This window comes from Rutilus rutilus, assembly GCF_951802725.1.
Source record: "Rutilus rutilus genome assembly, chromosome: 3".
In the NCBI taxonomy this organism is placed as follows: Eukaryota; Metazoa; Chordata; class Actinopteri; order Cypriniformes; family Leuciscidae; genus Rutilus; species Rutilus rutilus.
The window spans coordinates 19145078-19161078 of NC_140211.1; the positions used below are offsets into that span (position 1 = coordinate 19145078).

The 16001-nt window shown below is 36.7% G+C and overlaps 1 protein-coding gene across 15 annotated transcripts in view; it reads left to right on the plus strand.

Moving 5' to 3' along the window:
• plekha7b (pleckstrin homology domain containing, family A member 7b) overlaps window positions 1-16001 on the plus strand; it is a 97603-nt gene that overhangs the window by 58725 nt on the left and 22877 nt on the right. For 11 of the 15 annotated variants that reach the window (XM_084404647.1, XM_084404640.1, XM_084404650.1 and 8 more), the window contains 5 exons: window positions 299-371; window positions 739-839; window positions 7180-7355; window positions 11883-12317; window positions 13371-13905. In XM_084404647.1, coding sequence (XP_084260773.1) covers window positions 299-371; window positions 739-839; window positions 7180-7355; window positions 11883-12317; window positions 13371-13905 — 1320 coding nt within the window. Of the gene's footprint in view, window positions 1-298; window positions 372-738; window positions 840-2229; window positions 3530-7179; window positions 7356-10238; window positions 10312-11882; window positions 12318-13370; window positions 13906-16001 lie in introns of those variants that run through there. The other 4 variants (XM_084404649.1, XM_084404646.1, XM_084404644.1 and 1 more) reach the window with 3 other exon arrangements.

The window sequence follows — 16001 nt, forward strand, 5'->3', positions numbered from 1 at the left end:
CCAATTAAACGCTAATAATAACAATATTTACATTTGGTGGTACTGATAGATGATTATCTTTTTTTTTTTTTAAAGATAATATGAAGATATATATATATATATATATATAAAATATAACATGAAACAATAAATTCATGTTGATTTATTAATAAAAAAAATATATAAAAAAATAGTGTGCTGAAATTTGCTTCTAAATATAGTTTTTTTCTGTCTTTGTAGGGTATTCATTTTTTATGCGTACATTTCCATTTCTTCCACACACATACATTTGAAAATGTTATTGTTCTTCCATCCTCAGGACAGCTCAGGCATGAGACTGTGGAAGAGGAAATGGTTTGTGTTGTCTGATTACTGCTTGTTTTATTATAAAGGTGAGTTATAATACTCCGCTTTAGTTTGCTACAATTATCTAGAACGGTCTCTAACTTTATTGCACCACAATCACATTTTCTGTAAAGCATTATGAGAGTTCCTATAATTTAATAAGTAATAGCAGGTTTCTCATTTCCTGTTTTTATCCCTATTGCTTACACAGATCATACTGAATTATATTATTTTAACACTTCACATGAAGTAATACTGGTTTGATAATTTTGAATCATTTTGGTGGGCGAGGTGGATTATCACTTACTTGCTCTGTCATATGTGTTTGTTTAAGAGTGTTGCTAACAAACCAATTACACCGTTGTTCAATTGTAATCTAACACTTTTCAACTAACATCTCTACTTTGCTAACAGATAGTCGAGAGGAGACTGTTCTGGGCAGCATTCCTCTTCCCAGCTATGTCATTTCTCCCGTGGGACCCGAGGACCACATCAGCCGCAAGTACACCTTTAAGGTAAGAGTGTTCTAATGATCTGCACTGTAATGCTACTCGGCTACTGGCTTATTATCAGTGGTGGTGTGTGGGCAGCTGTCAATGATGACTGATTAATGTGGCAGTTGTTTGACTCCTCTCTGCCCTCTTCTGACCACACAGATCAGTTACTACTGCCCTCACAACCTCATAACAGGCTCAACTAAATCTCTGCTTGTTTTCACTAATAGCATCATGTTCCTCAACTGAGTTCCTTACAAGGAGATAAAAAATACCTGAGAATTTTTGCTGGTTACAATGGGAATAATTATTTAAAAAATGATATTTTTGCTTCTAAAAATTGTTAGAACGAGTCACATTCTAAGTGTCTGTTGAAAAGCTTATTAAATCGCCATTAAAATGCTTATCAGCAATGAACAGCCTACTGTTAAATGAATGAACTATATTACATTGAAGAATTAAAAATGATTTGTATTTTTAATTATTATATTAAATACTGTAATAGTTGATTATTAAATGTATTTGTTAATAATGAAAAAAATTATAATTTAATTATTGAATTTAAAATATATTTATTTATTTTTTCACCACCATTTTTTTTTTTTTTTTAATCTTTGTTAAAAGCTGTGTTGTGTCTAACAGCATGCTTTAACTGTAAAACTATCTATCAGCCTCTCATTAAACTTGTTTTAGCCCATCTATTTTTGACCGGTATTGTTCCCCTCAGTGTCTGTCAGCACAATGCTGTCATTACAGAAGCTGCTGTTTGTTCACAGGAATTCACACTGAGCTTCCACCCAACTCGCTCAACAAGTTTTCAACAGCCCTCTTCTCTTCTCATCATTATCTAAACCCTTCTCTGAGTGAGGCCTATTGATGGCAAGCTTCCATTGAGCCTCACAAACCTCCTCCCACTGTTTACTGCGGTTCGGCGGACAGTGAAATAATATCCCAGAAGGCTTAGTGCTTACCGTTTCTATTAAACTTACTGCATTGGAAAAATCAATTCTGGCTTAAACCTTTGTACCATGGAGGTTGAAAAAAAATCTTCAGTTTTATTCTATAATTCACTGCTAACTTACTAAGATTTTGGAATTTGTATGAAGCCGTTTGCATTTTGTGCGCAACTTACTCCAGTCTCCTCTTGAAGCAAAGCTCTTCTGAAGAGCAATACTCCAGGAATGTTTGATCCCATCACTGCAGCTCATTCAACGCTCAGTCATCCTTCCCTATGGGCACGCGATGCATCGTTCAAACTCCATTTCCCTGCTCGTATTCCCCAGTGCTGGAATTTATTTGACTATTGTGCCAGCAGGGAGATTAATTATACATCTACTCTATTTGGAATATCTTACTTGCCCTAAAGTCTGTAATGTACCAGAGCAAGGTGAGGGGACTTGTTCTCGCATTGGTGCTCTGGGTGTTAATTAGCAAGTTGTTAGTTAGGAGATCTCCATCAGTGAAACTAGCCAGCAGCTATTTGAACATCTGGCTGCTTTATTTTCATGTAAATTAGACCCCAAGGTATGCTGTTTGTATAATGTTTTTACTCTTACTGGCTTCTTAGTCAGCAGTGAAGAGTCTTGCATGTTTATTTTCTGTAAGATTTCTTTAGTAGTAGTTATTTTTTTATATATATTTTTAATACACACCACTTACAGAACAAATGACTCTTATGAGGATGAGCAGTTTTTTAGAGAATCAAAAACATAGTTGTGTAATTTTAATAGATAATAAACAATAAAATATACTCAGAGCCTTGCACATGACATGCAGAAAAAATATATGGCCACGAATTCTTTTTTAGTAAATTGTGGCCACAAATTATGAATTCGTCCCCTCAACTTATTAACACATTGAACTAAGTTGTTCCATCATTTTCATTTAACTAAACCAAGGAAATGAATTATTACAACATGGCCACAATTTAGAAAAATGAGGGAACAAACTGTTATACCATGTGCACGACTACAAATTAGTTAATGTGCTGACGTATTAGTAAGTCGTAGGAACGAATTGTGAATTCGGATGGTTTACATTTATTTATTGTTGAAATGATCGAATCATTTGGTGATGGAATTGCGTCTATTTATTCCTTAAAAGCACTAAAACAATTGGTTATGGAGCTTTTAAGGAACTGAAATTGTTAAAAGTAATAAGAACTAGAATTGTTAAATTCTTTACGCTTCCCATCCCTGATCTGTGGCCGTTTGAGAATGTGAATTCGAGAATGAAGTCATGAAAGGTTTTACATTTCATTCAGCAAATGATATGGCAAGTACGCATGGGAAAACTCCTGATGCTCAGCTTCAGTTGATTCAGTTGATTCATTTATTCAGCTACAGCAGTTAAATGTTTTGATGTTTATTAATGATCTTTTCCTGTTCTCTGGTGTGTTGAACTTTTGTTCTCCCAGTGGCGTAATTCTGCTTAGCTTTGCTGCCTCTAATGTTAATTGCGTTTCAGCTCACCCTGCTTACCGTATCTGACGATATTTCACAACCAGGGACATTTCAACACATCTTCTAGTTTTGGTTAACATTTTTCACATAGGCCGTGATCCACCTCCCTCTGTTTTTTGCACAACTCACTCTGATTCTCTCATTCCAATTGCCTATTGCTTCCTGTTGTGACCTGGTGCATTATGGGAGCTGAACCGGGTGCATCTGGTGGAAGGGGCCGTCTCCTGAGTCAGCCTATTGCATGAATAGGTATTTTAATTTCCATTCATTACTATCAGCGGATCTCCACTCCATCACCATTCCGTGTATGGCATTCTCCTAGGCAGATGAAAAATGCACATAGCCCATGTGCATTGCTGCGTTTCCGCATGCATGCGACTCATCCCGCTTCCTCAGGAACAGGCAATGCCAGATCGACAATCCAATCTCCCTGATGTGAATAATGGAAATGCAGACATTTCCTTGTGAATGTGCGAATCTTATATTAAAGACGAGGACTGTTGCAGACTGGCATTGCTCTATTCCTCTTATCACTTCTCCACTTGCATCAGTAGTTCCAGTGTTGGTTATTATCCACACATTTCTCCATTCTCATTGGCTGTTCAGTCGCTGCTCAATTGTCATCAGTACTGTGAACTATAATATGAACTGTTGTCTGTTGTTAAATTGTGCTTGTATTTATATTTTTAACAGATACAAATATTTCGATACAGTGCGCTCCCGTTCAAATGTTTGGGGTTGGTAGGGTGTTTTTAAAAAACATTTAAAGTCTCACCAAGGCTGCATTTATTTGATCAAAAATATAGTAAAATAAATTACTATATACAGGCAGTATATAGTTTATCATTTTAAATATTACACTTTAAATGATACATTTTAATACATTTTATATTTTCAGCATCATTACTCCAGTCTTCAGTGTCACATGATCCTTTAGGTAATCATTCTGATGCTGATTTGGTGCTCAAGAAACTTTTATTATTATTATCAATGTTGATAACATTGCTTAATATTATTATGGAAACTGTGATACATTTTTTCCAAGATTCTTTGCATAGAAAGTTCAAATGTCTTTTGTAACATTATAAAAGTATTTACTGTCACATTTGATCAATTGAATGCATCCTTTCTGAATAAAAGTACAACTTTTTATTTTATTTTTTATCACTGACTCTAAATTTTTGAACGGTTGCGTATAACAGATCTGAATTGTTACTCTGAACTATTATTTTTGTGTTTAGCGCATTGATAATTTCTCAAAAGGATAGGTTTTCAACTTGAAATGTATGCATTCTTGAATGTTTAACTTTCTGAGGAATATTCCAGGTTCCAACTTGATATCAGTGGACAGCATTTGTGGCATGTTGTTAAATAGTAACTTCAATTTGTCCCTCAGTTTTTAAAAATAAACATATAAACAGTTTTTATTGGACATAAATACAAACACAATAACTTTTTTTGTATGGCTGTTCTTTTGTAACAGTTGAATATTTAAATGTTTTGGCATTCTCGCCTCCATAACTGTTAAGCTACAATTGTGTTTTTGGCCAATTTCACAAACTGAGAGACAATTTATAAAATAACCCAGAATATTCCTTTAGCCTCTGAAGAGGTTAAGCGATTGAACAAATTCCTCTGATTAATTACCACATATCCCTCTAAGTGGGATAACCCTGAATGAAAGCCCAGGACGTGATGGGTAATCTGAGGACATTAACTTCTTAAAGACAGGAATGTGAGAAGAATGTATATCAGCAGACTTGCTTTCCTTCAGTAGCTGATACTTGATATTAAAACATGCACTGAAATCAATTTTCTCTTGTCCAAGTTTTGTCTCCCACTTCTTATTGTTTGTCATCATGAAAAAGTCGTTAATGTTTGCAAGATACAATATGTGCCTTCTTTTCCCCTTGTTTTATTTTTTTGTGGATTCTGCCATCCAGATTTTTTGTTTATTTGTATGTGTAGATGTGTGTGTATGACAAAGTGAGATATTCTGTTAAGTTAGATTAAAGCTACTATTTTTCTGGAATAGCATACAGAAAATATCTCTACTACCTGACTGATCACTGAAGCGAGTGTCACACACTTTTGTCTGTGACAGGTCTGTAAACCATGAAAAAATACAGGTCGCTGTTTTTAAACTAGTCTGTCAATCATTTTAAGTGTTCGAGTTGGCTGAGATGTTTTCCAGATGACAATCAAACATCATACAGACTCCTCTGGTCAACGCATGTGTGCTATCAGTAAAGGAGCTGAAACAAAGTCAATGTGAGCAGAGTAGGGTAATATGAAGACTTCAGGTGCAGATATCGGATGGGCTGTATTAGTCATTAGGTCGTGACAGGCGGGATAATAGACTCCTGGAGAGGCTGAAGAGATGTGCCGTGAGCAGAGATGCAGCTGTCAAATTGTGAATTAAGAGACGCCATTGACGTAGCCTAGAGGCTGCTGCATTGACTTTCTACAGAATGAGTCAATGTTACCAGATGTAAGCTCTGTGTGTGTGTGTTTGGAAGGACGGTCTGCTTGCCTGGGTCTGGGTGGGCCTGGTAAAAGCGCTGAGCTGGACTCTGTTTAAGCGTTTAGATGAGTGAGCGGTGGCCGTACCCCCATCAGAGAGATTAGACCAACAGTTGCATTTTGGCAGTAGCAGATTTAGCAGGACAGAAGGTGCGCGGAGCAAGTTAAGCTGGGGGGGGGGCTGTTAACCCTGGCATTAAACAACATCCGTAAGAGATTTAACAGCTCTGTTTATTTGTGTAAGTATTTGTGTGCATCTCTAATATTGTGTTTTACATTTGTGTGATGTTTTGGAACTAGTACTGATGCCCTGAAACGTATTTGAACAAATGTATTTATTTATCATAAAATGTCTTCTCAAGTATTTAGTTGTGTAAATGACAAAATAAAGAGGAAGAGGAAAAAGACTCTTGCTTGTAAACTTGTGTTAAATTCTATAATATTCTAAGAATATGTGGAATAAATAGACAACTGCATTCATCTCTCTTTGCATGGATAGTTTGTTTGCCGAGTAGTTCAGATCTTGAATGCTGATTTTCTGACATTGATGGTTTTTATTTTATGGAAGCCTGTTTCTACCTCAGAGTAAAAAAAATAAACAAGTAACTGACATCTATTTTTGCCACTCTTTGTCTCACAATTGTGACTTTATTTCTCTTAACTGCTGGTCATAAGTGCCGTTTGTTTTCAACATTAATAATAAGAAATGTTTCTTAAGGACCAATGATTTCTGAAGGATCATGTGACACTGAAGACTGGAGTAATGGCTAGTGATAATTAAAAACTGTTTTTTAAAATTGTAGTAATACGACACAATATTACTGTTTTACTCTATTTTTGATTAAATAAATGCATCCTTGTCGAGAATAAGAGGCGTCTTTCAAAAACATTCAAATATCTTACTGACCCAAAATGGTCGCGTTCATCTCACAATTGCGACTTTCTGTCTCAATAAGTATAAAGTTTATATTGCATTTTCTCACAATTACAATTTTTTTTTTATACTCTGAAGCATAATGGGCTTCCATTTTCTGAAGCATAGTCTGACTGTAGTACAACAGTTAGCCTACTTTTCAACAAAAGTCTCAAATGCTTGCACAGTACCTGTTGCACTAGTGTAGATCATTTGACAGAAGTGCATGGAAATATTAGTAACAATGATAATGCAGTTATCATTGGTTGGTAATCTTCTTCCTGTGCTCAGATCAACAAAATAAACAGAGCAGTTCAGCATGACGTCTGAGCTTGCTACAATGACAGTGGTGCTGTCACAGCAATACTGGGGCCCCCGCTGGTCCGGGGCCTCACATGCACGTGCAACCTCTATACATGGTCACTGATGACGGTCCCCTTCTGTATCTCTGTCTCTCCCTCAGGCCTGCCACACGGGAATGCGCTCCTACATTTACAATAAGAATTCTCTGATTGGCTCGCAGGCCGAGCACTGTGGCATGAGGACATACTACTTCAGCGCCGACACACAAGAGGACATGAATGGCTGGATCCGGGCCATGAACCAGTCTGCACTGATGCAAAGCCATGGCGTGAAGAGGTCAGTCTCTTCCTGCTGCTGCAACAACTCTTCTCTCAGGGCTGCTGTCTCAACAAAATCCGTATCTAAGAAACCTGGGCAATTTATGCTGTTAAAAACTATAGGATAACCCTTACTAATAATTTTATTTGCCAGACATAAAACAGATTAAATTAATTTAAAATACATCAAAATACAAAAGCATAGTAGATTGAAAACACTTAATACATGGCTTTAATGGATTCATTGCAGTGTACTTTATTTTAATAAAAAGGGCCTCTAAAACAACTTAATTTTTTTGTATATCTTACAAGGCCATGGCTGCATGGTTGGAGAAAAATAATATTACCCAATAATATATCAGTGTAATATTTTTCAGTCCTGCATGGTCCAGTCAAACCCCAATGGATTTTGTCCTTACAAATACCTTACGTTATTTTGTCTCGGAAATATGACGCATTAAAAGGATAAATACATTATGAAAGCCGTTTCATGTTTTCTTTAAGAACTATCTCTAACCTAGTATAGTATTAATTCTTCTCTCCACTTGTTCTAGAACTTCCTCTATTAAACCCTCATTATACTGTCACTTAATGTTTAATATTATATGTTTTTATGCGTCTTTATGTAATGTGAGGATTGATATTTTCTATTATTTCATGCACAACGGAAGTGAAGTTGTCTTAACTGGTTTCTACACTACTTGAACATTTAATCGATCTCATTGAGGCAGTCCAATGACATATCAGTCGACGATCAAGGTTAAAGCTTGACTTTGTGCTCTATTCATATCTTACTCAGGAGGCTGGCAGCACAAGTCAATTCAAAGAATGGTTATCTTTCAATGTGGACCAAATTTTGGTGAAATCTGACCTGCAAATTTATAGCACAAAGTTATTAGTCTTATAGCGGACCTAAACCGCATCTAAAGTTAAACATCACACATTAACCTTTTGGCTGAATTCAAAGCCCACACGAATTCAAAGGTTGCATGGTTTGCATTAAGTAATTTTGTCCACTCGGTGTGACCGCAGCTTTACTCTTTGTGCTGAGTTGGTTGTGTTCGTGACATGGCAACTTTTGAAAAAGTCATTTTGGGGATGCTTTTTTATTTAATTTTTGTCCCCAAAAATGATTGGATCCTTTATAAGATGTGAATTTTGAATCCAAATAAAGAAACTGTATTTTATTTTAAACAAATACCAACTTTTTAAGTCACTTGAAGGACTCATGGCAGTCATAAACTGTAGCCTAGATGTATGATGTGTTGTAGTGATTTAAGCTCATGTCTGATCCACAGTTCAGGGGTACAGCAAAAGCAGTGTGGTGTTCTCACTCACCTGCTGATTTTGTGCTGGTGCAGAAGGCACAGTGCCATAGTTGTGTACACTTTGACACTACAGCTCTGGGGAGGAGTATCACTGCGGCACGCTGCATGCAGCTGACTGTGGGCCGCCGGCCCAAACACAGCACTCAGACTGGGGCGTGATGTTAGTGTGCTGCCCCCATGCTCTTCATTTACATGAGGCTTTGTCCCTGGGGCTTTCCTTATCGCTGGGCTTTTATAGTGTGCATAAAAAAGAGGAGTAGGTGGTTAATAACCATGAAGGTGGTTCATAATGTTGCTTATGGTTGGTTGGACTAGTGTAGTGGCTGTGTTTGTTGCAATTTGTAGGCAAAGGCTTTCACAGAAGCACGTGGACTGTTGGCAGTGTTACTGTTTGTGTCGTTTTGATGCCAGACCATGTGTCTGATCATGACGAGGAGTAAAATGTCAGTTAGTGCTGCTGTACTGTATTGTAATTAATTGACCTTCTGCGGGAGATTTTGAATGTAAAATAACAGCACCATCTAGGGATATATTCACAATATTGCATGTGAAGATAGTTGTATGAATCTGATTTATAGTGCTGAAGTGTTTTGATGCATTTCAGATCTCCTTTTTTTTGTGTGTTAATTTCACTTGTAAATGTTTCATGAATGTGTTTTAAATATTGACTTATAATTTCTTAATTTTATACAGATGACCACTGGTCTGATCTAATGAAGCAAATAAGTAGCTGAAATTAATTAATTAATTGTGCTAAATTATGCATTTGTATTAATTTATGTTAAATTTGTTTATTTATTATGCCGTATCTGGTCAAATTAGACTTAATTGTCAGGTTGTGTGACGTAAAGGAATAGCTCATCCAAAAATTATTTTGAATATTGTTCATGAATATTGCACGTGTCTTTTGAAACCAATTGTCTGTCTTCCATTGAGCACAAAAAGATTTAGGGTTGCTGAATGCTTAAGCTGCTCTTTTCCATGGAATGAAAGTCAGTGGTGACCACAGTTGTCAAACGTATTCAAGGAAAATATGTCAAGGCATAGTTTCGTTTCTTGCATTTCGTCGTCTTCACAGAGTAATCATATACAAGACTGTTTCTACAAAAATAGGATGCAGTACAACTGGTTTCAACATTGATGATAACCAACTTATTTGCCAACTTAATAACCAAATTATCATATTAGAATGAGTTATGAAGGATCATGTGACACTAAAGACTGGAGTAATGATGCTGAAAATTCAGCTTTGCCATCAATAAATTATAAAATAGCCTATATTAAAACAAAAAACTGTTATTTTTTTAGTCATAATGATATTTCTGCAATATTACTGTTTTTACTGAATTTTGGTTAAATAAATACAACCTTGTTGAGCATTATTTGGAGAGTCTTATTTCAAAAACCATTAAAAATTATACACTCCAAATTTAGGAACACAGTATTGAATATTGAAATATGTATAAAATATATAGTGCACGAGTTATATGGGCTATATTTATGATGCTTTAATGGTGCATTTTTGTCCTTTTTGGAGTGTGACAGTCCCTGTACCCTCCTCTTTCATTTTATAGAAGAAAGCAGCTCAGATATAATGCTAAAATCTTCTTTTGATGTTCCACGAAAGAAAGAGACAGTCAGTTCAAGGTCAGTTATCAGCACATTAAATCAACACATTGAATTGTAGATTTTATAAGAATTAATTCAAAAGTCTAAACTCATTTCTGTTTTTTACTTCTATATCAGCAGTAAGTTAAGTTCAAGTTCACTTTATTTGTATAGCGCATTTACAACAGCCACTAGGCTGACTTAAGTGCTTTACAGAACAACCAGATTAAAATATAGTAAGACCTGCATAACAACTCATAAAACACAAAGAGAAGCAAAGCTAAGCGAAAACCTTAAAACCGGAGTGACAAAACAGTATCAGACTCAAATATAAAATAGTAAAACAGCAGTAGCAAAGCAGCATCAGACTCAAATATAGAATGTAAAAACAGGAGTGGCAAAACAGTATCGAACACAAATATAAAATAGTAGAACCAACCATTAGAAGAGATCAATATACTGAAGAAAACAGGTATTTTTAACTGAGACTTGAAAACAGACAAAGTAGGGGCCGTTCTAATCTCGAGAGGCAGGGTGTTCCAGAGTCGTGGCCCTGTCACCGCAAATGCACGCTCCCCTCTACGCTTCAGTCTAACGCGAGGGACTTCGTTTGACCTTAGGCTTCTGGGTGGAGTGTAGGGATGGACAAGTTCAGAGAGATAGGCAGGAGCTAAGTTATGAAGAGATTTACAAACAAAGAGTAGAATTTTGGACTAACTGAAGACGAGCCATTTGAAAACTTGATATACCGCAATATAAGGAATTGCCGTAATCTAGCCGACACGCAATAAATGCACGAACAGCCCATTTCCAGAGTTTTCAGGGTGAGAAAGCCTTTGATTTTAGCCAATAGACAATGTTGGTAGACACTGGAACTGATTACGGATGAGATCTGTTTGTCAAATTTTAAAGGCTGGTCAACGAGAACACCTAAGTTCCTCACCCCTGGGGATTTAAAAGACAATAGACTCTCTAACTCCGGACTTACACACAGAGTTTTCATTTGGGCCGAAAACAATGACCTCAGTCTTGTCTTCATTTAGGAAGAGGAAATTTTGGGCTAGCCATGCTTTAACCTCCTCTAGCATCGGGTTGTTTCTCTTGATTGGAATATAAATTTGAATGTCGTCCGCGTAAAAATTAAAGGATCCGCCATGACTGCTTAGAATAGCGTCCAGAGGTAGCATGTATAGAGAAAATAGAGAAGGAGCCAAAATAGAGCCCTGTGGAAGACCACAGGTCTTACCCAATTACCCATCTTTCCTCTAAACTTTCTGTCAGACAGGTATGACTGAAACCATTTCAGGACAGAAGCTTTCAGACCCACCCAAGACTCAAGTCTAGACAAAGACTTTTAAAAGACATTAAGTCCGATAAGTCACAGGTCATTTTGAAGGTTAAATATTAACTCTATTCAATCAAGATAACTTGCAGGCAATTTGGATGCAGCATAGTAGACAAAAACATAAAATACACACCACAATTTAAAACAAAACAAATAAATGAAATAAGAACATGCAACTGTACATATAAATCTAAAATACTAATGTTTGCCATTCAGAGTATTTAACAATCTACTCCCTTTAACAAATAACTCCTTCACTCCACAGAGAGGCCGAAAGAAGCTCTAAACCTGAGCAGCACGCAGTCCCTCAGACCAACCATTGCAGCAGCATCAAAAGCTCCTCCCAGACCGAGGGTCTCCAGCAGACACTGCATGTAGAGGTGGCAGAGCTGAGGCCGGAGCGGGATGGGGACGAGTGCTATGTTTACAGCAAGGAAGTGTTGGAGGATCCTGTTAAAACCATTTCCACTGGAGAGATGGAGGGGCTTTCCCAGTCAGGTGCCCATTCTCGCCCGTCGTCCACGGTGCCCTCTCACAGGAACGGGCTGCCCTCCTCGGGCATGCCCCCTGATCAGAACGGGAACGTGGTGTATAAGAGGGGTCTCGTCCCCCGTACAGACACAGAGAAAAAGGTACAAAGGAAAACTGCGCTGGCTCAGGTCGAGCACTGGGTGAAGGTGCAGAAAGGAGACCCCAAAAGGTCAGTTTTGTTTGCGTAAACACCCTTATCTGTGCTGTGATGGAGAAAAAATTCTAGGAAATCATACAGGGCTATGTGTAATAAGCTCATTAAATGATGTAACTTTGAGGACTTGAGCCATTGTGGGATTCTGTATCCATATGGTTTCTTCTTATAAAGGAGCTCCCTCTAGTGGTTGTGAAAAAAACGCACTGAATATTAAAGGGAATGTTTTGTGTTCAGTAGTTCTAGCAACCGCATTTTGGTTACTACTGAAAAAATATAATCTCCGTAAGTTAGCAAAAACCCAAAAATTACATTTATATTATTGCACTTACAATAAGAGTCAGTCTCTAGAATAAAAAAAAAAAAAAAAAAAAGTGGAATATATATTAACTATAATCTATAATATACTGTATATTGGTTATAATATATATTAAATTATATTCTTATTTTTACAATTGTATTATATAATGTATTATTTTATTAATTTATTTTTATTAATAATAATACAAATAAAATATTATGTTTTCAAGTATTATATTATTAAATGCTATTATTATTATCATTATTATTAATTTAATTTGCAGCTCAAAATGAAATTACATTTATATTTTTGCACACAATAAGAGCCATCCTCTAGGATACTTTAAAAAAACGTCTTTGTATTAAACAGAACTTTCCCTAAAGGTTTTTTTCTCTGAAATGTATATCTGTAGCACATATTAAATATTTTAAAGTTGATCAAATATGAAGTATCTATAACATATTAAAATATGTTCTTATTTGTGTTATTGTATTACTAAATTAAATTAGAAGAAGAATAGGAAGAAGAATAAATATATCAAATATTAGATATAAAATATGAATGTATTATTATTATTATTATTATTAATAATAATAATACTTTAATTTGCAGCTCAAAGTGTTTCTCAGCTCAGAATAAAAACATTTTAGGGAAAAGAAAAATTATAATAATTGTTTTTATATAAATATTGTGTATGTATTGCATATGAATGCTAATTAACAGTGAGAAGGGGATCAATATTAACAGTAAAAAACTTAAAATTCCAGCCATCCCACTACTGAGTACACCCTACCCAGACGGACACCTCCTCTCAAGCCTAAGTCCGTCATGATGGATACGTACCAGTCGTTGCCAAAGACCGCTCGCCACCACTCCGGAGGCAGTTCCCCCCCAGTGCCCCGCAACCTGCCTAGTGACTACAAGTACGCCCACGACCGTCTTAGTCACTTTCGTATGTCCACTGACGAGCGGATGGCCACTAAAGAAGGCATGGTGTGGCAACTGTACGAGTGGCAGCAGCGCCAACAGTTCCGCCACGGAAGCCCCACCGCGCCAATCTACACCGGGCCTGACTACATGGACACGTCTGGCTTCAGGGTCACTCTGGAAATGCCACGATCCATATCTGTGCCACCATCACCATGTGACATGCCCCCAACCGGGCACCCTTCCAGGTCCTTGTCCCCACGCAGGCCCCACACGCCCTCCGACAGGGTGACTGTGCGCCCGCTGGATGACTTTGCCACCGTGGACACACCCAGTTTGGGTTCTCCCAGAGGAATATGTTCCCAGATCTCAAAGGTAGGGAACACGAAGCAGTTCACATAATCTCACATTTTTAAATTAGTTGTGGAAAGTTCTTCTCTTTGTTCAGACCACAGGAGCCTTGACCACCAAAGGCATGAAGGGTTATGGGAAAACTGAGTTTCCCTCTACTCAGGCTTTGATTTGGACTTTGTGACAGGATTCACACAGTCTTCTCTCAGGGTTTGACTCCCAGGTGCAGAGGGTGTGACTAAAGAGAGCGCTTTTTGTTTATGTGTGTCGCTGAAGTTGTTTATGTGACAAATAGTGGCATCTGCCGGCTACACCCCCCACATGAGAGCAGCGCCACATTCACACGCAGCGGCAGTCACAGAAGCCTCTGTGCCTCTTACAAGTTAACATACTGTCACCCACTTCTGCTCTGCATACGCTGGGACTCGTGTGAACTCACTAATTACATGCCTCCAACAGAAAGATTCACAGAAGCTGTCAAAAGACAGATGGAAAGAAAAACACAGCTTCAGTCAATGTAGTGATACCACAAAGAACATCTCAGTGGGATCTGAAAATCTGAGACTACTAGTGAAAATGCTTTCACTATGGTTTCATTACATATGATTGTCAGCTTAACAATTATCAGCATAAATTAAGTGGGAAAAATTTACGTCTTTGCATTTTTTTTACTCATGCATTACTTACAGCAGCATTTAAGCTGCTCAAACTCCACAGGTTTGTTTAAAACCCGATGATCATGTTCTCCAGCATGATTTTGAGAATGATTCAAAGAGCATCACTGTGACAAATTTGCTTGTTTGATTTTTGACTTAGAAATCTTAAATATTTCGTCATAATTTTGAATCCCACTGTATATAAATGAGTGGAGATGAGTACCTTTCACTACTGTTCAAAAGTTTGGTGTTAGTAATTTTTGTTAACATAAATTAATAGTTTTATTCAGCAAGGATGCATTAAATTGATCTTAAATGACAGTAAAGACAGTTTTTTCTAATCAGTATATTAAAATCATTTCTGAAGGATCATGTGACAATAAAGACCGGAGTAATGATGCTGACAATTCAGCTTTGCCATCACGAGAATAAATTATATTTTAAAATATATCAAAATAGAAAACCGTTATCTTAAATTATATAAATATTTCAAAATGTTCTTTCTGTTCTCACTGTATTCTTGATCAAATAAATGCAGCCTTGGTAAGCATGAGAGACACATTTCAAAAACATTAAAATCTTAGTATTGTACATAAAATGCATACATAAAATTTAATACGGAAAGTGTTTATTTTGGTGGTGTAGCTTGTGACCATTTCAAGTTTTAACCATTTTAATCACTTTTTTTTTTTTTTTTTGGCCCTCGCAACTCGCAAGTTGAAATAGTTTTGCAGTGTGAAGTATTTTAATATTTGTTTAAAAAAAAAATATTGAACCGGTTTGTTTTTGAAAGTACAGAATTATAATCTCTCAATTAATATGGAGGAGTAAGTACTGCATGTATACAATTAGAGAAGAATTAGAAATGTTGTTTTCCAAAAGTAGTTTCAGATAAACGAAATAAATCACACAGAAAGACACTGCTGTCACTGCTCGACTGTGATGTCAATTACCCAGCTGCAGAAGCCTATCTATAGATGCATCTTAAAGGCTAAAGTGTGTTTCGTAGAGTGGTTTCACGGACCTCCGCGGTGGATCACTAGACTGTTTAGCTGATAAGATTCGCCAAAGGCTAAGCAAAGCACCCAATAAAAACCGCCTCAGCAGTGGTCTCTTTCTTCTGATCTTGTATTTAAATAAAAAACCTATTATACAGCAAAAATGCAGTGCCATGGGATTCGCATTGGAAACAGAGTCTACAGTGCTACTCTGCTGGTAGCAAACAAATGTTATTTTAAGAAAGCAGGTTGGAGATAATTTATGTGTAGTTAATTAAATCTCTTGTTGTTTGTGTCCTTTTGAGGTGCTATGATGGGCTTAGATGAAGAATTTTGTATGTTAAGCAAAACTGTCAAACCCTCAAAGCCCTGTGGCACATTTGAAATCAAGCACACACTTTCTTAACTAAAAGAAACAGATGAATGAGTAAAATGTGCTCTGCTGAGCCCTAGTTTTTTGAAACTG